This window comes from Eutrigla gurnardus (assembly GCF_963514095.1).
Source record: "Eutrigla gurnardus genome assembly, chromosome: 11".
NCBI classification, from domain to species: Eukaryota; Metazoa; Chordata; class Actinopteri; order Perciformes; family Triglidae; genus Eutrigla; species Eutrigla gurnardus.
In genome coordinates, this window is record NC_139925.1 from 15,759,608 (window position 1) to 15,781,104 (window position 21,497).

Genomic DNA, 21,497 nt, shown 5'->3' on the forward strand with positions numbered 1-21,497 from the left:
TGTATGTCTTTTAATACATCATAGATGTAGAGACAACTTCTTAAACCAGCTGTATTATAGATGGTTTTACCCCTTGTATTGTGTCTTAGCATCTCTATCCATGTGTTTGTGTGTTAGTTGTTGAGCCAGCTGAAAGGAAACCTCGAAGAGGAGAATCGCCACCTGCTGGACCAGATCCAGACTCTGATGCTACAGAATCGCACACTGCTGGAGCAGACCATGGAGAGCAAGGATCTGTTCCACGTAGAGCAAAGACAATACATGTAAACCCCGGATCATAAGTTTTCATTAAAAGGCACAGCACACATGTCCCTGCCTGTTTGATAAAGAGATGTTCAAATCAAATTGGTTGCACTTATATTTCTATTGTATGCATTTTTGTTTTTGTCTGTCTTGGTGGATCATCTCTCAATTCTCCGCCCATCAGAGACAAGCTGAATGAGCTGAGGAGACAGAAAGAGAAGCTGGAGGAGAAGATCATGGATCAGTACAAGTTCTATGACCCGTCACCTCCACGCAGGTAGAAAGCAGCTTCATCTAGTTCCATGAGATAAAAATACTTGCCATGAGAAATATATAACAAAAATCCCCAATGGCGATTAAGCCATTTTGTGCCAGTGACCTGACCTTTATAGGTGGTGGTGTATAGCAATGTAAAAATGGGTCACACATGAATGCAAGTGCCTCAGACAAGTCAGTGTATCATAGCAGACTGACATTCAAAGTGATGTTTGCTTGTTGACGCTTATCTCTGTGGTAGAAAACTCACACTGCAGCCTCAAAGCTTTAAGCATATCTCAAAAGAAATCCACCCAAAGGTTTATTTTTTATGCCATTATGTATTCACTTTATACACGATTTTTGTGTCTCCTCGGGTTCCTGATGGTCTGTCTGCCTCGCTCACTGCCTCGTCTCTCCTTTTGTAGGCGTGGCAACTGGATCACTTTGAAGATGAGGAAGTTCATCAAGCCGAAAAGCCGGGAGAGGATGCGCTCTCTCACGCTGACTCCCTCTCGTTCAGAATCCGGCGACGGCTTCCTGATGTTTCCCCAGGACAGTCAGGACAGCTCGTCTATAGGCTCTGGCTCCAACTCGCTGGACGACACACTTACACAAAAAAGGAGCAGCAGTGAGTACACGTAAACAAACACAGACGCAAACCCAATAAACAAAGTCAGAGATGTTACAGTTTGAACTGCGACTGAAGGAACTTGTTTCCTTTTCTTCCAAACAGTTAAGTGTTTGGACGTGTCTCTGTTCAAATGCTCAACATTTCATACATAAAAGTACATTCTAACAAAAACAGTGAGCAAAATATTTACCAGCTAGTTTATAAATGCTCAACACGCTTTCACGGACACATGATCATACACTCATGTACTCACAAAGTCAGAAACACAGTGCTACTTGGTGAGTGTGTGTTGGTTTGTATGATATTTACTGGTTGAATGGATCTTTCCCTCCCTAACTGCTCCTTTGCTTCTTTATCTCTCTCTGCAAAGGGAGGAGAGGGCAGCAGGCCCATGCCCAGGGGCAGGGTTCGAACAATGGTATGCTGCGGACGGGGAGGGTGGGCGGGGTTTACGATCCGAATGTCACGTCTCTCAGGGCATGTTTTCGTGAGTCCATTGTCACTGTCACTCAGCTGTCCTAGAGGTTACGGTTGAGCTGCTCAGCAGCACAAGGTTGACGCTCTGCCTTCTCTGACCTGGTTCCAGACGTAGATGCATGTCCTGTGTTTGGAACGACAGAGGATGCACTTGATTTCTGTAACCTTAGGAAATTTCATTTTAGTTCTGGCATCATTAACTTTTTATGTTTTTAATGAGTAATTTTCAATGGAGAGAAGCCCTTATGATGCGTCACTAGAGTCGGGGCAGAAGACTATAAGTTGGGAAAAAAAGAAAAGAAAATGTGCTTGTGTGGATTTAGAAATAAGTGATCTTCCAGAACTCCTCATTTCTGCCTGAGGCTAGCAGCTCTGGACTGCATAAGCCGCGACTAGCATAACAAACTGGATTATCCTGTCCCCTGTTTGCATTGTGGGTAAGGGTCCGGCAGTGTTGTAGGAGTACTATGCTAAACTGGAGCAATACTCCTTCAACGGTGTTTAGGTGTCAAGCTGAATCAAGCGCATCTCATGTGGTTCAGATATTGGACAACACTTCAGGTAGTTTTTTTGTCCCAGGTTCAGTTCATTCTTAACTCCTCCTCCAACAGGTCTACGGCCCATTGGCTCACAGTAACAGTCATGTCAACCTGCTGATCTGTGCAGTTCACCTGTAAATAGAAAGAAATGCCCTCTAATGTAGCATCCAAGCTATTAAAAGGTGCAATGCATTGTGGCCGTTAATTCAAGTGTCAAAAGTACTGGTTGTCTAGATGAACTTTTTATATGGAATGTTTTTATATGGAATAAAGACAATAGTACGTTGACATTATTAAATAATCAAGTTGGTCTGTTAGCTCAAGATTAAACTGTAAAGTCATGTTATGTAAAACTATGCTAAATGCATAAATAATAGTGTATTAAGTTAGTCATATTTTCACTCTAATGACATCAGAGATGTGTGGCTAACACACATTAAAGTACATAATGTAGTTTTTTTTTTATTCTGTTGAAGTAAGCAGTAAATCTCTACCAGAAAGGAAACACTTTTAGCAGCTATGTAGTAAAGAATATTTACAAAAAAATGGTTTAGAAAAAACAACACATATACAAGAGATTACGCAGTCAAATAGCCAACTTTATCGTTGCGTTTGTCTGTGGAGACAGTCCTTCCTGATGCTGCCCTCTGACCTTTTCATTCCCCTGATTGCACCCTTTAATATTGTTCACCCTCTGTGTTTCATGTAGGCAGTAACGTGTTGTCAGTATGTAATGCCGAATGCAAAACTCATGACCATAAACATGAGTGTGCTTGTGTGTGTTGTTGTGTGTTTGCATAATGCGGTTTGTACAGAAGTCTGTCCTTAAAGTATTACTCAGGTTTAAAGAAGTCTGTGGAAGGGTTCCAGTCCATCCAAAAATCTCCTGAACAAGCATTTGAAAAATAGAAATGGATAATAATGATAATTTATTATCGATGCTAGTAAAAAAATTAAAAACAATCAGCGAGGCTGAACATAATATTTCTGGGGAAATGTCCATAACCCTCAATCTTCACAATACAAAACATCAATTTGTTTTAATAAAGAATCATTTTCAGCACCATTAACTCAATTTAGCATTTTTGATACATTATATACACAGTATTTCGTTGAAATAACTAGAAGTAAGTGTATTTGTACAGATTGAAATACCTTACACTTAATGATGAATCAAGTATGCTTTGTAATAATATGATCCAAGCCTCCGTAGTCATATTGTAGTGGTTGTGTCGATTGCATTGTTTGTCTGTTGTCCAGTTGAGTGTCCAGGGGGCTCAGCTCTCTCGCTGCTTCTCTCCCCTGGCTCTCTTTGTGAAAACATTAACCACGTCCCTCTGTTCTGCCCTCCTTCTACTTTTGTTTCTTTCCTCCACCTCCTTCGGGCTTGTTCTTTTCACTCTCTCCTGGCTGTCTGTCTGTCTATCTGTCTGTCTCTGGCTGCACTCTTGACAGCTTTAAAAAGGTTGCCTTTCATGAGGAACAGATCCAAGGACAAAGACAAGGCCAAGGCTATCTACCGGCGCTCCATGTGTAAGACTTCCGTTAGCCGCCACGCTAGCCTTCCTCCGCCTCCCCTCCCTCCACATCGCCGCACTAGGGGAAACAAAGAAGGAACAGTCACTGATTTCACAGTGGCTCAGGTTTCAGTCATAGCTCTTAAACCTACTCAAGCCTGCAGTCGTTACATTTCTTTGAATTTTCAAGACAGTTCTATTCACAGTAATATCTGATAGATCTGATTTTATAGACGTCCGAACAATATTTACATAGTGACTGTACCCCCCATGCTGCTGCGTCTGGTGACATCAGTGACTTGTCCTTTAAGTTTCCCCAGGTAACCCTCCACCCATCCGTCAACTCCGCCGCCCTGCGTTTGCCGCCTCTACTCACTCCTGTAGTATCTGTATCTATCAGCGTTCACCAGTGTAGTGTCAGTGTGTTGTCTACATTAGCAGATGAATGAATAACACAAACTTACATTGTTGATGTACGAATGAATATGAATGCCTTTGTGATGGATAAATCTAGGACCAATCACAAAATAAGCAATAATGCAAAAACTAAGATGACAAGAAAATGTTCCTCTTTCTGTAGATGTCCTTGTAGTGTGATTCACTTTTATCTGTCTTGGTCAACTACTGAAGCCTTCAATCACTATGTGACTACTTATTGGTCGACTTTGTCATGTACTCTGTGGTGTTATTTAGTTTGTATGTACCAGATGAAAGGCTCTATTTGCGTGTGTGAGGTCAGATGAGAAAGTGGAAGAGAAGCCGGGTTTGCCTTTCATATGCCTTTGGTGTCTTTGTCTCCATCTTTGATTACAGCATGACTTTAAAAAAATCACCAGCTGCCTGATCGCCTCCACTTGCACTCACCATGGGGGACTTGAAATGGAGCCTTTACTCTCTGTCTCTCCTCCCCCTCTCCCTCTCCCTCTCTCTCTCCTCTGTCTCTCTCTGTGTGTGTGTGTGTGTGTGTGCGTCTCTCTCTGTCTGTCTCTCCCTCTCTCTGTCTCTCTCTGTTTCTGTCTCTCTGTGTGTGTTTGTCTCTCTCTCTCTCTGTCTGTCTGTCTGTCTCTCTCTCTCTCTCCCTCTCTCTGTCTCTCTGTGTCTCTCTCTGTCTGTCTGTCTGTCTGTCTGTCTGTGTGTCTCTCTCTCCCTCTCTCTCTCTCTGTGTCTTTCTGTGTGTGTCTCTCTCTCCCTCCCTCTCTCTCTCTGTCTTTCTGTCTCTCTCTGTGTGTGTGTGTGTGTCTCTCTCTCTCTCTCTCTCTCTCTCTCTCTCTCTCTCTCTCTCTCTCTCTCTCTCTCTCTCTCTCTCTCTCTCTCTGTCTTTCTGTGTGTGTGTGTGTGTCTCTCTCTCTCTCTCTCTCTCTCTCTCTCTCTGTGTGTGTGTGTGTGTGTGTCTCTCTCTCTCTCTCTCTGTGTGTATGTGTATGTGCTCTCTCTCTCTCTCTCTCTGTGTGTGTGTGTGTGTGTCTCCCTCCCTCTCCCCCCCCCCCCCCCCCTCTCTCTCCCTCTCTCTCTCTCTCTCTGTGTCTCTCTGTCAGAGTGCTGCATTTCAGATCTTATTCTGCTGACATGGACTCGTTCTTTTGTGTTCAGCACCACTGCTGCAGCTCAGAGCGTGTTTGCATGCCTTCATGCTTCTCTGCCGTCTCATTTGGCTCAGTAAATTAGACAGTGGCCTCTAGGATGATGTATCACCTGTTCCAAAAATCAAAATCAAATGGTTTATTTAATCTGAATAATTTTACATCCCCAACTGATGATCTTTAAAGGGATAAATTCAATAGTTCTTTTGGATACAAAAAGCTAGACAAGCCAGACATGAGATGGAGGGCTAATGGTCCTGTGCTAATTCCCATACCTCTGTTCATCCATTCAGCCATGAATGACCTGCTGCAGACCATGGCAGTGGCGGGCGGTACCGGGGATCAGTGGGCGAGCAGCATCGAGAACCTAGACGGCGCCGAGGCTGGCATGACGGAGGGCAGCAGGCGTGGCAGGCAGCGCATGAAGGAGCTCGCCTTCTCCACCAACGCCATCGACTGTGCCGCCCTCACCCTGCCTACTGCAGGGCATAGCAGGGCCAAGCATCGGCTTGAGGTCAAAGGTCGGGATGCTAGTTTTATTTTGTGAGGGAAGGGAAACACGGGCATACTGAGAATCATGACACATTTTTTTTGTGTTTTATGAACCACATTTCAAGTATAAGAATGAATCTGCAGATAATTTCCCCCTGTTAATGTCCATATATAGTAGACTGGGCTCATTTTGTGAAGATTCATATGAAGGAGTTTTTGTTAGATCAGAGTGAGAATAAAGCAGTTTTAGCATCACTCTCTTCTCTGTCTCAACAGATAACGCCTCCTGCGAGGATGTTGCCGGCTCCATAGATGACCCCAAGAGTCAAGGTAAGACTTGACGGTAGAAAAGAAAAAGGCTGGGTAATTGCAGCAGCCTCTCAACACCAGCTGGCCTTTCAAAACGAGGAATGAGAAAATACTGAATAGCCTAAAAAGCAGGTCATGTCATCAGCAGTCCCACTGCTAATCTTTGGGCTGCCTTCCTGCACCTCGATTAAGCTTGATCTACAGTTGGAAAGCAATTTTGGTGGAGTGTGCGAGAGAGGGTGAGAGAGTGAGAGAGATATCAGCCTCAATTGAAAGTGGGATTGACTCTAATTCAGGCTTTAGGACGTTATCCAGGGCAGTTAATCTGCGGCCAAGCAACTATTCATCAGTTCTGTGCAGCTCTAATAAAGATGACCCAGTTGTTAAACAGCCACCAAACTACTTGCACACACTCCTTGCACTCAAGCTCCGTCTACACTCCATTGCCATCAGTTTTGTCTCGCACAAAAAGCTTTTTTTATTAGTTTCAATGCCTTTTATACTTTTAGTCTGCGAGCAAATATTCTTCTATGCTCTAAGTGCACCAGACTTGAAGACTCAGACTGCATTTTTAAAGCTGGTGAACCTGTGGTATCGTAAGTCACAGAGTTCAAAATCATGGTACAGCCAGCTCCCGTCTGCCTTCCGTTGCTCCTGAAACAGCATTATTGTCTGGATGGCATCTGAACGTGGTGAATGGCATTGCCACGCTCTCAGAAAGGGAGGAGTGAGAGGAGGGGTATACAGTTGGTTGCAATATGCAACCACGCTGGGAGACAAAACAATCTATATACAGGACATTCATTCCCAGGACATTGGCAAAGCATTAGTGCCCCACCTCACCTACTACTTCCCAGAATGCACTTATAAAATCCAATACATTGTTGTGAGACCCATTTCCCAGTACGTCCCATAGACCGTAGATAGATAGAAGATACCGTTGTGTACATCGTCTCTAATGGCTGGAGGAAACTCACTCGCACACCGGACATTGCTTGGAATGCACCGGCCATTAGGGATTTTATTATGCTTGAAGTCATTAGTGGTAGTTTCAGATACCCGATTGATTTTCCTTTCCTTTCTTCCCACTCGGTTCCTCCTCAGTTTCACACAAAGCCTACTTATTGTCATCCTTATTCCTAAGTTTACTCGTGTTCTGCTATTCAGTATTTGCTCTTTCTGTTCCCCTTTTCCACAAAGGTGGGTTGGTCCTTAGATTTAGGTGTCCCTACCCTCTCAGTCGGTAGTTTCTTTGTTTACTGACATGACATATTGGCGGTGCAGCCTGGCACTTAGCCACACTTCTGTCCCGCTGCCTGGCATGAACCATCTGCTGCCCCAGCAGGAGACGTCAGACTGTTAACGTACACCTGTGTGTTGCTCTGTGTTGGTGCATGTTTGTGTAGATACATGTAAGTGTATTTATATCCTAACTGTGTGTGTGTCTGTGTGTGTGTCTTCCCTCTTGTCCCTTACCCAGCCTGCAGACCCACCAGTCTCCATAGCAACAGGATCACCAGTAGTAATAGTAACAATAACTCCCACCTCACTTCTCCTCTGGAGGGCAAAGGTATGCTCCTCCTTCCCTGAACTCCCCCTTTTCTCCTCTTCCTTTCGACTAACCATTCTCGCCTTCCTCCTTTACTCCCTTTGTCTTTTTCTTTCATGCCTTTACTCAAACCTACTTCAATGTGTCCTCCTGAAAATTGGATCAAGTCGGTTTGTCCTGATTTTAAACGTTAATGGTTAGTTTCTTTTCTCTCCTCTATAGGAAAAGACTCAAGTTTCTTGTTCATCACTATATGAGGATGATCATGTGTCTTATTCTGACTGCTAGCTACATTTAGTCTCTTTTCTACTTCTTTTTTTTTTTTAGTGACATTAAATTAATTAATTAATTAATTAAATCAGTAATTTAGTAAATCCAAATAGGGGACAGGGGCCCTGTTACTGCACCATGGAGATATTTAATATTAAATGTAGGTTTAGATGTACTTAGAATGGACAGCTTACTGAAATATATTCACATGCCAACTTTTTCCTCTTTTTCCAAATTCCAAGTCATCAGTGATTTGATTAATTAGAGAGCTACAACACAATTCTGTTATAAAGGCTTAATAAGAGATCTCATGCAGCAAAACAAATATGAATTTTACATTCCACTTTTAAAAGACTACAATCATTACTACATATAGTGAAAATGTAGGCAGTGCTGGTGAAGATTGGTTCGACTGCAGCTCCTAGTGGTGAATGATAAAGGTCAAAGAAAATCATAGGTGACTTTCCCCATGTTCTAATCCCTCCCTCCCCCTCCACAGGCACGTTGAATGGCAGCCTCAGCAGACCTCACAGTGAGAGCAGTGGAGAGTTCAGCCTGAGTTTGGACCAGGAGGTGTGGTCCAGCAGCGGCAGCAGCCCCGTCCAGCAGCCCACCTTCTCTCGCTCCTCCCACCAGAGCCCCCTGCAGCTGCGCAGGTCACTCGACCCATCCACCTCCACCAGCATCCCCGGCCAGACGCAGACCATGAAGACTGGATCCCCAGCCAACGAGGTGCTTTCACTGCAGCAGTTCCTAGATGAGGGTATTGATCCCGCAGAGGTGAGGCCTCGAACACGGTTATAGCCGATGTAATGTTACCGTTAAAACGTGCAGATGAAGTGGTTCAAGCTTTTATGGAAGGAAAACGAGAACATTTCGCAGTTATGGATCCATTCAGTCATGAAAGGGATCAATTTAGAGTGGGAACTCAATCTAATTTCATCAACAATCTGCTTATGTTTTTCTTGATATTTGGTTTTCTACCTCATATGACAGAGAAAACCGGCAAGTCCTCAATTTGGATCACCTGGAACAAAAAACAAAAAAACCTTAATATGAAAGAATTGGATGATATTTTACTGGTAGTATGGCTGCAGGATATTGGAAGAGGCTGGAAAAACAATGTTGTGCTGTTGAAAACTTGGAGACGGGCTCTTCGTTCCAAGACGGTGTTGATGCTGAAACAATATTCCCCGCATCCCAAACTGGTTCCGTACTTGATTGTGTTAATTTCTCCGTCTCCTGCAGTCTGGCAGTCAGGAGAACCTCACCGTAGACTCTCCTCGCCTCTCCGCTTCTTCTGAGCATGTGCAGAAAGACCGCACAAAGTGCCGAGGCATATTACGCTCATCCAGTGGGAAGGCAGCGCCGGTCAGCTCTGATCGGCCCCCGAGATCCGCCGGACAACCGGGTCGCCCGACCCTGCGTAAGGCGGAGAGCACCCGCGTGAGAGGCTCCGTCCCGGTCCGCTCCAGCCTTTCATCGCAGGGCAAAGCCACATCTGTGTCCGGGCGGCTGGATTTGGCGTCCTCCACGCTGCCCCGGGCCAGCAGCGTCATCTCCACCGCCGAGGGCACCACGCGCCGCACCAGCATCCACGACCTGCTCTCAAAGGACAGCCGGCAGCCAGTGTCCGTCGACACTACTCCTTCCATCGCCTCCACCAAGGCTGGGGTTCGCTCCCAGCCTACACCCAGTGAGTACCACCCCAACAGCACCAACCTAAAGGGACCCCTCACCACCACCACCACCCCCATGCCCAAGTCTCTCAGCTTACCTTGCCATAGCTTGGAGGATCCCGACCTCTCCACCCTCGACTCTTTCCTTGGCCCTTCCTTCACTGTCGAGTCTGTGTTCATGGACTCCATCTTTAGTGATTCGGCGGGCAAAAACCTCCCCTTCCTGTCTCTAAACCCCAACCTAGTCAGCAACATCAGTGGGCCTCCTGTTGTAAATAAAACACACCCTCCTCCTGTCCCCAAACAAGTTCCCACCCAAAACCAGGCCCCTCACAGTCAATCAAATGGCCAGGACGAGGGGGGCGTTGATCCCAATTGTGTGAATCCTTCAGACCAGTCGCTGAGCTCAGAGGACAACCAGTCTCTGTGGTATGAGTACGGGTGTGTATGAATGACGGGGAGTTGCTGGCTTGCTGATCTTTTGACCAGACTCTATCTAAGGGGGGAGAATGAAGATAGAGAAATGACAAATCCTCCTCTGCATGTATTTATTGGAGCACTATCCCTGTGTGGTGTTTTTGTTTTGTTCTTTTCTGTTTGCCATGGTGCGGATTGGTGAATCGCTTTTTTATTTTTTTGGTTTTCTGCCTGTTCTTTTTCCGTGGTGGGACTTTGATGAATGTTCTTTTTTTTGTTTTTAATTCAACAGCCATATTATTGTTTCCTCATCAGTTGTGTTTCACTGGCTAACACTTTACTATTATCTGCAGTTTAGGGTTATTCTATCACAGCCAAGGCTTAGTATTTCTGTTCATATCTTAAATATTTAATTAACATGGAGAAATAATGGAGATTCAGTAAATTGTTCACCAGGATCCATAAAAAAAAGAAAGAAAATATCGTCAAAAGTGGTCGTCTTTGATAGACAGCAAAGCATTGTGCAACAGATCACTGCAATGTCTTCATTAAAAATCCAAATTAAGATTTTTGAATGTCTCAGATAATAGATTAACTTCCCACTTTGTGTTTTATGATGACGTTTAGGCCACCGTGTCCTTTTCACTGCTCTTTAACTCGTTAGTCGCATCACTAAATTGCACGGCTTTGTTCTGTCCTGAAACGCTCATTTTGATCGCTGTGATCAAAATGGTTGACGTGTTTATTTTCTTTTTGTTTGGTTTGACGGCGTGTACCTTTTTACACCTTTTTCTGTATTTTCTTTTACATAATATTAATGGGACGATGCATTTGCTCTGCGGGTTTTGCTCCGGTGGGTCTTAACTGACATCTTGGGCTGGTGACCAAATGATGAAGCTTCATTCCTAGAACGATCTGAGGGAAGGTATAGTCGGTATAGTGAAAGTTGACAGTGGAGTGGAGGATGAGTGTGGTGATTATTACATTTTAGTTTTAGTCAGCCTTTGATAGTTGTTGAATGTAGTAAGTAGAGAATAGTTTTCAGTGGTCAGATTGTTTTGTGAATGAAGCTAACATCATTTCTTTTGGTATCTGGAAACATATTTACTCATCCCGACGCACCACAACTTGAGAATGGATCATAATTGATCATGTATTTTAGACTGGCAAGATCTTGTACAGATTGTTGTAATCATTAAGTTATAATCACCGACGAGCACTGCTTTATGTGCCAATACTAGTAGTACTGTCACTCTTTAAATCCTTATTTATTTCTGCTTTTGTACTCTGTACTTGCTGTTTTGAAAGTTGCTTTAATGTATTAATCTTAATCTACATCATATGCAGGTATAAAGGAATTGAACGTTTGTCACTGTCTACAGATGTAACATAAACATTGCCTTTGTCCTACAGATGTGGAAGGCAGAAAGTCTAAAAGCAGGAGCGGGGAGCCGCAGCAAAGCTGCTAAACCCCGCCCCCACCACCCTCGTCGGTCTGCTACCAGTCTGTGAGCGCGTGGTGAGTGAGCGCTGCTCAAGCAGGAGGAACAGGGATCGGGGTGGAGGGAGGAGGGGGGGCTGGTCTTGTCTCCATGGGAACCTAAAACATGGTGTAACAGATGTCGTCCATCCTGGCGTGCACTTGCTTCCCCTGCTACTCTAAGCCCCCACCCCCCACTGTCCTGTCCATCGCCCCGACGTCCCCGCGGTGCCAAACGCCTGCTCACAGAGCCTGATGGGGCCCTGTCCTGCATGGCATATGGGCCGTTTAATCATGCTGCTCTTAGTGGATGAACGCTTTGCCTGTGTATGTCCTTAAATCCCCCAACAAGAGGAGTTCTACGACTCCAGTACCTCACCGTATCCCTCCTCCATGATGCTTCTTGTGTTGTTGGTGAAGGTGTCTGATGAGTGTGTCCTGCTGGTGGAAAAAAAAGAGTCCCTTTTGCTGTTTCCAAGCTGCTTGTTGTTGTTGCTGCATGGCTACAGTGTAGCGCTGAAATCATTCATCCCTCCTGTTCCCTTGACGATGCATGTAGATCCAGGCTGGCTGCTTCCTCCCCTCTCCTCTTGTACATCACTGTCTACTGACACCATTTCTGATGTTTAATCCTATTTTTTTCTCTTTAAAAAAAAAAAACACTTGTGTTCTCTTTTGTTTCTTTCAACTTTGCCTCTTTACTTTATAATCTGTCTTTTTTTCTTCTTCTCTTACTCTTTCCACTCCTCTTTGCTTGGACTCAGAGAGAAAGGTGGCCTTGGAGCTGTGTGTCTGAAGCCTAGTAGAGTTAATCTGCTGAGACCGTCTACAGTGAGAAAGATTGTACATCCCACTTTCGTTTTTTTCCCCCTTGTTTTTTTTTTTTTTTTTAAACCCAGGACACTTCAGTAGCGAACAGTGGCTTCCTTCTCTGTTTTGTTTTTCTTCCTTGAATCAAGGAAACGGAAACATATTAGAAAATGTTGCTGTGAGGTGACAGGTGATGTGTTTGTTTTTTCCTATAAAGACTAAACCTGTGGCAGATTGCACTGCCACGTGTCCTTAAGTGTGACAGACTGCTAGATGTGCACTAGTGTCTTTGGACTAAGATTAAGTGCCAATGTTCACACAAAAGCCTGAAGGGCAATCTTAAACCAGACTGATGACTCCATTTTTGGATCTTCTGTGCAACTTCAGTCAGCCGGACCTCCTTCTCTCCTGCCCGACGCCATGGTTATGGTTAAGTCTTTTTGTGAATGGGCAGCATGGACAAGCAGAGACGACATTCAAAACATTTTCAAAGCATGTCCTCACCAAACATCTCTGACTCGACCCGCTCTCGGACTGGGAAATCACAATCTGCATGGAGCAATCAACCAGCCAATCACCCCACTTCCTTCGTCCAATCAGAGCGCAGGACAGTGTTCAGTGGGGATATTACCAAATGGACTTGGACAGAAAGCCATGAGAGCTGTGTGAATGACATCTGATGCCTGCCAATCATGAGTGAAGGTTGTGTGAGCCGAAAGAGACTAAGCACGGGAGTGTTCCAGGTCATCTATAGTTGGCAGCCATGGCTTATGCCAACACACACAGACAGACAGTCTGAAACAAACTCGAAACACCGTTCATCTTAGCTGAAACCCCATATCATTGGAATCACACTCAGTCATCTCATTTATCGCTTCCCATCCTGCTCTAAAAAAAAGGAAAATAACAGTAAAAGCACACTGACGCTTGACTTCATACCTCCACAGTACCATGTATCTGCTTGCTGAGAATGCCCTCAGTATAGGTGACCTGTAACCTACCCAGTACACACAGCGTTCTGCTGCTGTGTTCAACATGATCGTGATGATGAGACCCAGTGTTTTCCTCCTTTTCCACTTTTTACATAAATCCATTTGATGTAATTAAAATTCATCAAACCTACCATGTGGCTCCTCTGGTTTGTGTTGTATATATCGAGTCTTTCCAGAACACACAGACCCAAATTCAACTACAAGGGCAGAAATGTATTGTTTCAAATTGGGTTTGGGTGAGGAACCTGCACACTTCTGCACAAGTTTTCTTATTCCTTCAAATTGTTTTACCAAATTGTATCTGGAGAAGTATGTGTGGAAATACTCCATCCAGTGGTGGGGGTAAGGTTTCCTGCTGGCCTGAGTTTTGTTTTCTTAAGTAATATGAACAGGTAACCGTAGACACGAGACGTGAGCGGCGCTAACGAGCTATCATTAAATCCACACCGACTCCGTTCCGTGACCGTCTCTGCCCGTCTCAGCAGCAGCTCCTGCGGGGTTGAGAGACAGCACCCCCGTCTCCCCTCTGTGAGACTCATCAAAAGACGTTTTAAAAGTCTGTGTTCCGGTCTCAGGACTTCGTAGCTTCCAACTGGAACTCTGTGGTCGGAAGTTTACTTTTTCTTTCTGTCAATACTTTCAGAAAACGTCTATTTTTTGGATCGTTTCGTGTTCTTTCAGCCGAATAGGACTCGTGTTAAGTTACCGCTCATGGAAACCCGGCATTTCCGGTTTCCGCCTCTTCACAATAAAAGCTTTACAATAACAAAGTAAGGGGGTACTTTTATTGCGAATAATTTATAGGAAATGAATGTGTTTATTCGCGTTAGACCCAATTCGTCATAGTCGTATGACATACCTTTGATTAATAATAAAAATAACAAAAATAATACGTATCGGAAGAAAAACGGTTGTGATGTCTCCCTCTAATATGTACTACGGCGTATTAAGTATGGAGGAAAAAAAAAAAAAAAATTACGGACCAGGGGGAGGGGGGTAATATTTCGAGAAAAATGTCGCAGATTTATGAGATTAAAGTGGCAAATTTAGTTTAAAAAGTGGCAGGGCTTGAAGCAGGAAAAAAATCCTGTGCCTGAAAAATTGTTATGCTTTGGGGAGTGTTCCCTCCCCCCCTCAATATTTGAGTAATCACTGGATATTACAATATCAGCAGATTGAAAAAAATGCCTGAGTGTCTGGGCTCCGGAGGAAGAAAATTCTGAACATTTGCAATCTAAATGAATTAATCTGGTACACTTTGAGAGTATCAATGACGTACCACATCAAGAAGTTGGAATAACAATTTAAAAGTTTTTAATAATAAAATATGAGCATCTGAAAAACTAACATTCTTACATTGGCATTAAATTCAAATAAATAAAATACAATACAATACAAAATAGGGCTGCACGGTGGTGTAGTGGGTAGCACTCTCGCCTCACAGCAAGGTTCGATTCCCGGGTCGGCCCGGGTTCCTTCTGTGTGGAGTTTGCATATTCTCCCCGTGTAAGCGTGGGTTCTCTCCGGGTTCTCCGGCTTCCTCCCACAGTCCAAAGACATGCAAGATGGGGATAGGTTAATTGATGACTCTAAATTGCCCGTAGGTGTGAATGTGAGCGTGAATGGTTGTTTGTCTCTACATGTCGGCCCTGCGATAGACTGGCGTCCTGTCCAGGGTGTACCCTGCCTTCGCCCAATGACCGCTGGGATCGGCTCCAGCCCTGCGACCCTGAATACAGGATAAGCGGTAGAAAATGGATGGATGGATGGAATACAAAATAAAATACAAAATAAAATCTTATTTTCCATAAAAAAAGTTACACTTACAGTATCTCACAAAAGTGAGTACACCCCTCACATTTTTGTAAATATTCTATTATATCTTTTCATGGGACAACATTGAAGATATAACACTTTGACACAATGTAAAGTAGTCAGTGTACAGCTTGTATAACAGTGTAAATTTGCTGTCCCCTAAAATAACTCAACACACAGCCATTTCTGTCTAAAACACTTTCACTTAGGGGTGTACTCACTTTTGTTGCCAATGTCCAAATTGTGCCCAAAGTGTAATTTTTTTTTTGTGTGGCTACCATTTTTTTTCCAGCACTGCCTTAACTGTCTTGGACATGGAGTTCACTAGAGCTTCACAGGTTGCCACTGGACACCTCTTCCACTCCTCCATGATGACATCACAGAGCTGGTGGATGTTAGACACCTTGTGCTCCTCCACCTTCCATGTGAGGATGCCCCGAAGATGATCAATAGGGTTTTAGGTCTGGAGACATGCTGAAAATACCTTTGTGTATTGCGTGCGCATTCTCTCCCTCCCTTTGTTTGTTTCCCACTAACACACACACACGCCCCCCCCCCCCCCCCCCCCACACGTATCCTACGCCAGCTGTTCCCGTCTCTGGACGCTAGGGAAATAGCTCCACCTGGTGGCTGCGCCCGGCCATCTCTCCCTCTCTCTCTCGCTATTCTATCCGACATCAGCGGTTCCGCCCCTGAACGCTGTGAGGAATAGCTCCACCTGGTGGATGTGCCCCGCCATCTCTCGCTCATCACCTTTTCTCCCCCCTCACACACACACACATACACCCACATACACACACACACTCCACGTGTGTCTCTTCCTTTGTTTAGCTTAGCTTTGTGTGCATTTAGGTAGCTAGGTAATAAGGCTCTGTTAATTGCAGTTTTATTGATTGTGATCATTATTACTGATTTTAATAAATCTTATTATATTATAACTAGCAGTCTCTTGTGCTTGTTGTGTATATGTCACTGGATAACAGCAGGTTGTGAAGGCTAGTGTTCGGATTTCACGCCTTTTAATTCTATTGTTTTTACTTTGATGCCAATGATCACGATGATTGGCATGTGAGTATAAAACCTTTATATTGAGACTGAATACAGTTTTTGGTTATCTTTTCCCTGATTTCAGGGATGGTGCCCCGTACATTTATGATCATATCACAATAATATATTAAATATAATCATTAATATCGATTATTATATTGACATTAATAATCATCTTTTGATAACCAAATCTGCTCCTGCTACATCCCCAACAACCTGCTATCCATGTTGTAACTCCTCACTCGCTCGCTAACGTCAGAGAGATATAAGAGTTACGAATGCTTTTGATGTCGCCGCCAGCACGGTCACGTGGTTCATGTAGCTCCCGATAGTTCCAAACTAGGCTGCCCCTGTCATGTTCTTATGGGACGGACAGTAGTGACCTTGCTTTTGAACGGTAAAATATTAAAAATAAACTGTACAAGGGAATTTACAACTGTTACTGAATTACTGTATGTACATCAATGTCAGCTCTCCAACAAAAGGACATTTTTTTGCTTCAAGGTTTTATTTGTCACTCCAAATTGAAGATTAAGTAAAAAGAGTAAAGCAATTGGCCTATATTAAGCGGCAATATATATTTAAGCATCAATGATGTTCAATTAAACCCACATTATAGTTTGAAACAACGTTCAAAACACACGCAGCCAGTATCACTAAGCATAAAGTCTGCTAGCTTAATGCTAACGTATAATGTAAAACCTCATAGACGGGCTAACATATATTAGCATTGCTATCGACAGTTCACTGCAATCAATAGCGATCACGTCACAGTTTTAATATTTTTTCATGTGAGAAAGTCACAGTTTAATCCAGTCTGTGGGAGCCGCGACCAGGGCAGCAGCGCTGGTCTACTGATCTGATCGTCTGGGGCCAACCTCCGTCGTCATCCCGGGGGAGAAAACGAGCCAAGTAACTTATCTGCACGCTTTTTACGTTTACCGCTGGCTGGTTAAATAGTAACTTATCTGCACGCTTTTTACGTTTACCGCTGGCTGGTTAAATTCTTTTTAGATTAATGTTGGTTTCATTGATGAAATCTAACAACTGTGGCAGTTGCATTCGTTTGTCTGAACGAAAAGTGTGTATCAATCGCTCTGGCTACGTTGTCCGAGGTGCGGTGCCTGTAGAGTTGTGATGTTCACGAACGAACCAAATCTATTGAACAGCTCTTTAACATGAAGATGGGAACAGAGTCGCAGTGGTGAGCCGTTCATTTTCTTTTTCGTTCTTTTTTTTTTTTTTTTTAAATCACTGTCACGCTCACAGCATGCACACACAAGCTTTTCCTCCTACTCCAAACTTTTTATTGTGCTACAATTAAAAAGGTGATACATGATGAACAAGTGAAAAGAGCTTTATTTACATTTCCACACATTGTATACAAAGATCCAAAATAGTGATCTCACTGTCAAAGCAGAGGGATATAGCACCACCTTGTGGAATGTTTACAATGAATGCAGATCAGACATTAAAATCTAGTCCACACATGTTAAATTAAATTATAATCAATATTTAAAATATATCAAACTCACATATCCGATGTCTAAGTCTGAATATATCAGATCCAAATCTTACCCTATCCTGCGTCCTGTCCAGGGTGTACCCTGCCTTCGTCCAATGACAGCTGGGATTGGCTCCAGCCCCCCCCGCGACCATGAATACAGGGTTAGCGTTAGACAATGGATGGATGGATGGATCTTACCCTATCATTCCTCCCAGTGAATATTTCCCAGATAAAATTGGTTACCACTAGGCTAGCTTCTTAAAAATTGATTCATATAAATGAGACAGTATTTTGAACAGCTCTTTGAAAAGAATGGCTCCTCAAGATCCGGCTCCCTTCAGAGAGCCATAAATCCCATCTCTAGGTGCCTGAAAACTTAAGGCCCGCCCTACTCTGCTCTGATTGGCTAGAACTCCTTGGTTACCTTGAGTACCATTAGTAGTTGGAACTATCACTTTAAACGACTGGTTACAGTTTTTTTTTTTTAATCATGTTGCAAAAAAACACTTCACCAAAATATTGCTACGCCGGACTTCTGGCACCGGACCGGAGGTCTTCAAGCCCTGCTTTATTCATCTTTTTTTCAGCGGAGGAGCAGAGCAGCAGCAGAGCAGGGAAGCAGAGGAGTAGCATTTTTTATGTAGTTTCATTTTGAACTATATATTGTTTTGTTTTTTGATTCATTATTTTTTAATGCATGTATGTAGTTATTTTGTTTAACCTCTTTTTCTTTTTGTTCATGCATTTTTGTCAACTTTTTACATAGATTTTTTACCTATGTATCACATTATTTTTTTATGCAGTGATTTCTTCTTTATTAATGCATGTTTGTATGCATTTTTAAGTATGTTTTTTAAAAATGAAGAAAACAATGCATAACAACATAATACAAGACATAGGTTTAAAAAACCTACAATGCATGGAAAAAAAATGCAAAATGAAAAAAGGTTAAAAAAAGAACCACAAAAATGCATGGAAAAAATGGATCAAAAAACATAACACAATACATAAGTATAAAAAAACCTACCTTGATTCTCTTCTGCTTCTCTGCTATTCTCCTCTGCTCTGCTGCTCCTTTGCTCTGCTTCTCTGCTGAAAAAAAGGTTACATTAAAAAATACTTAATACAATATACATGTTAATGCATTTTTTGTATGTATTTTTCAGTAGATTTTTTTAACATATGTATTGTATTATGCATCTTTTTTCAGTAGAGAAGCAGAGGAGGAGCAGAGCAGAGGAGAAGCAAACACAGCAGGAGCAGAGAAGCAAGGGTTTTTAGGTAGGTTTTTTTTAACCCATGGATTGTATTATGTTGCTGATGCATTTTTTTCTTTTTTCATGCATGTTTGTATTTCTTTTTTTAACCTTTTTTTCTTTTGCATTCTTTTCTTTTCTGTGCATTTTTGTTTCTTTTTTAGCCTTTTTTTTCTTTTGCATCTTTTTCTTTTTTTCCATGCATTTTTTTCTTTTTTTTGTGCATTTTTGTTTCTTTTTTAACCTTTTTTTCTTTTGCATCTTTTTCTTTTTTTCATGCATGTTGGTATTTCTTTTTTTTCTTTTTTTCATGCATTTTTTTCTTTTTTTTGTGCATTTTTGTTTCTTTTTTTAACCTTTTTTTTCTTTTTTTCTTTTTCTTTTTTTCATGCATGTTGGTATTTCTTTTTTTTCTTTTTCTTTTTTTCATGCATTTTTTTCTTTTTTAGGTTTTTTTTTTTTACATAATTGCATTATGTATATTTTATGCATCATTTTTCAGCAGAGAAGCAGAGCAGAGCAGGTTTGTAGTTATTTTTTTAAGAGGATTTTAAAATTTTTATTTTTCTAACCTTTTTTTCTTTTGCATTTATTTCTTTTTGTTCATGCATTTTTGTCGGGTTATTACATAGTTTTTTTTTTTACCTATGTATCACATTATGTTTATATGCAGTGATTTCTTCTTTATTAATGCATGCTTGTATGCATTTTTAAGTATGTTTTTTAAAAATGAAGAAAACAATGCATAACAACATAATACAAGACATAGGTTTAATAAACCTACAAAATGCATGGAAAAAAAATAATAAAATGAAAAATGAAAAACGGTTTAAAAAAAAGAACCACAAAAATGCATGGAAAAAATGGATCACAAAACATAACACAATACATTAGTAAAAAAAAACCTACCTTCAACAATGATTCTCTTCTGCTTCTCTGCTCCTGCTCTGCTGCTTCTCTGCTATTCTCCTCTGCTCTGCTGCTCCTTTGCTCTGCTTCTCTGCTGAAAAAAGATGCATAAAAAATAATTAATACAATATACATGTTAATGCATTTTTTGTATGTATTTTTCAGGGTTTTTTTAAACATATGTATTGTATTATGCTTTTTTTCTCAGCAGAGAAGCAGATGAGCAGAGCAGAGGAGAAGCAGAGGAGCAGAGCAGGAGCAGAGAAGCAGGAGTAAGTTTTTTTTAACCCATGTATTGTATTATGTTGCTGATGCATTTTTTATTTTTTCATGCATGTTTGTATTTCTTTTTTTAACCTCTTTTCTCTTGCATTTTTCTTTTTTTTTCGTGCATTTTTGCATTTCTTTTTTAGCTAGTTTTTTATTTGTTTTTTACATAATTGCATTATGTATATTTTATGCATCTTTTTTCAGCAGAGAAGCAGAGCAGAGCAGAGGAGAAGCAGAGGAGCAGAGCAGATGGGTAGCAGAGGACTACTACTACTCAGTTCTGGTGCCATTTCGGAGGCGTTATCATATTCAGAAGTTGAAAAAACTGCACATGGGGACTGGCGAAAATCGTGACATTTTAGAGGTCTCATAATCAGCCACAAAAAAGTCTCTCTAGCGCCACAATTTTTAAGATCATATTCTTGTTCAAATCGTATTTAAAAAACGTGAGGGTGTTTTGCCTCAATTTGTCGCAGTGATATTTTTAAATCCTGATATTGGTGGGGGTTTTGTGGCCGGTTTTGGTACTGCATGTCCTAACAGCCTAGTAAACATTACAGGAGGGCAATTCAATTGTGTTTATTTACCATTTACCAAAGACTTTCATGTGACTAAATGCTACTGATAAATTTAGCCCTATGAAAACATTAAAATGTAGCACAGTTGTAGTTACAGAGGCAATGAGTCCTTGAATGTGAGTTAAACATGCTGAAAGCAGCTTTTAATGTCTTAAACCATGAACAAACATGATAGCATAATATTGAAGACTTTACATTTTGTCATACTTTAAGTGACACTGATTTCTAGACTTTTGGCGCTTTTAGCGTATTTAAGGGATAAATCAACAAGTAAAACGCAAAAACCAAACCAAAAAAGTTGTCTTACCCCAATGCCGTGGTTCAGATCTGGGCCCTGCTGGGGGTGCTCCTGGATCGGCCTCTTAATTCCCGCAGTAGCTCGTTGACGATCCTCTCATGCAGCTTCCTAGCAAAGATGCGCTCGGGGTCCTTTTTCTCCAGCGGTTTGAAACTCTACTGTTTGGGTCAACTCTCCAGTTTTACCAAGTCGTGTCAAGTCCAAACGCGAAAAGAGAACACAAATGGTCGACAGCCCTTTTATACCTGCTCTGAGGTCATCGTTCTGTTTAGTTCTGTTTCCACGACAATTAATGTCGCGCGTGCGTTAATGCGTGCGTGTGCTTCAGCATACCGAGAGACATTTCATGATTTTTTTATTCTCATAATGTATTTTCATGTTCTTGTATTGTTGTCGTCACGACACTTTGACAGGACATCAAACCATCTTCCACTAATGCAGATTCACTCATTGGCGTCATGCTCCACATATATAGAAGCAAATCTGTACCATAATAAAATTAAAATAGATTTACAGAAATGCTTTTTCATTTTCAGAATATAGCTGCATTGTTTGACTCATAAATAAAATTAAT

At 42.0% G+C, this 21,497-nt stretch overlaps 1 protein-coding gene across 7 annotated transcripts in view; it reads left to right on the forward strand.

Moving 5' to 3' along the window:
• Nucleotides 1-13,368, forward strand: part of ccdc88ab (coiled-coil domain containing 88Ab) — a 61,730-nt gene extending 48,362 nt beyond the window's left edge. Inside the window, exons 27-38 of one of the 7 annotated variants that reach the window (XR_014597982.1) lie at nucleotides 118-263; nucleotides 428-520; nucleotides 927-1,129; nucleotides 1,503-1,550; nucleotides 3,604-3,681; nucleotides 5,539-5,766; nucleotides 6,014-6,067; nucleotides 7,527-7,616; nucleotides 8,365-8,645; nucleotides 9,114-9,561; nucleotides 11,375-11,480; nucleotides 12,206-13,368. Coding sequence is in view for 6 of the 7 variants with exons in the window: in XM_084021539.1 (XP_083877665.1) it covers nucleotides 118-263; nucleotides 428-520; nucleotides 927-1,129; nucleotides 1,503-1,550; nucleotides 3,604-3,681; nucleotides 5,539-5,766; nucleotides 6,014-6,067; nucleotides 7,527-7,616; nucleotides 8,365-8,645; nucleotides 9,114-9,995 (2,103 nt within the window). In the remaining variant the exon portion in view is untranslated. The other 6 variants (XM_084021543.1, XM_084021539.1, XM_084021541.1 and 3 more) reach the window with 6 other exon arrangements.
• The last annotated feature ends 8,129 nt before the right edge of the window (nucleotides 13,369-21,497 follow it).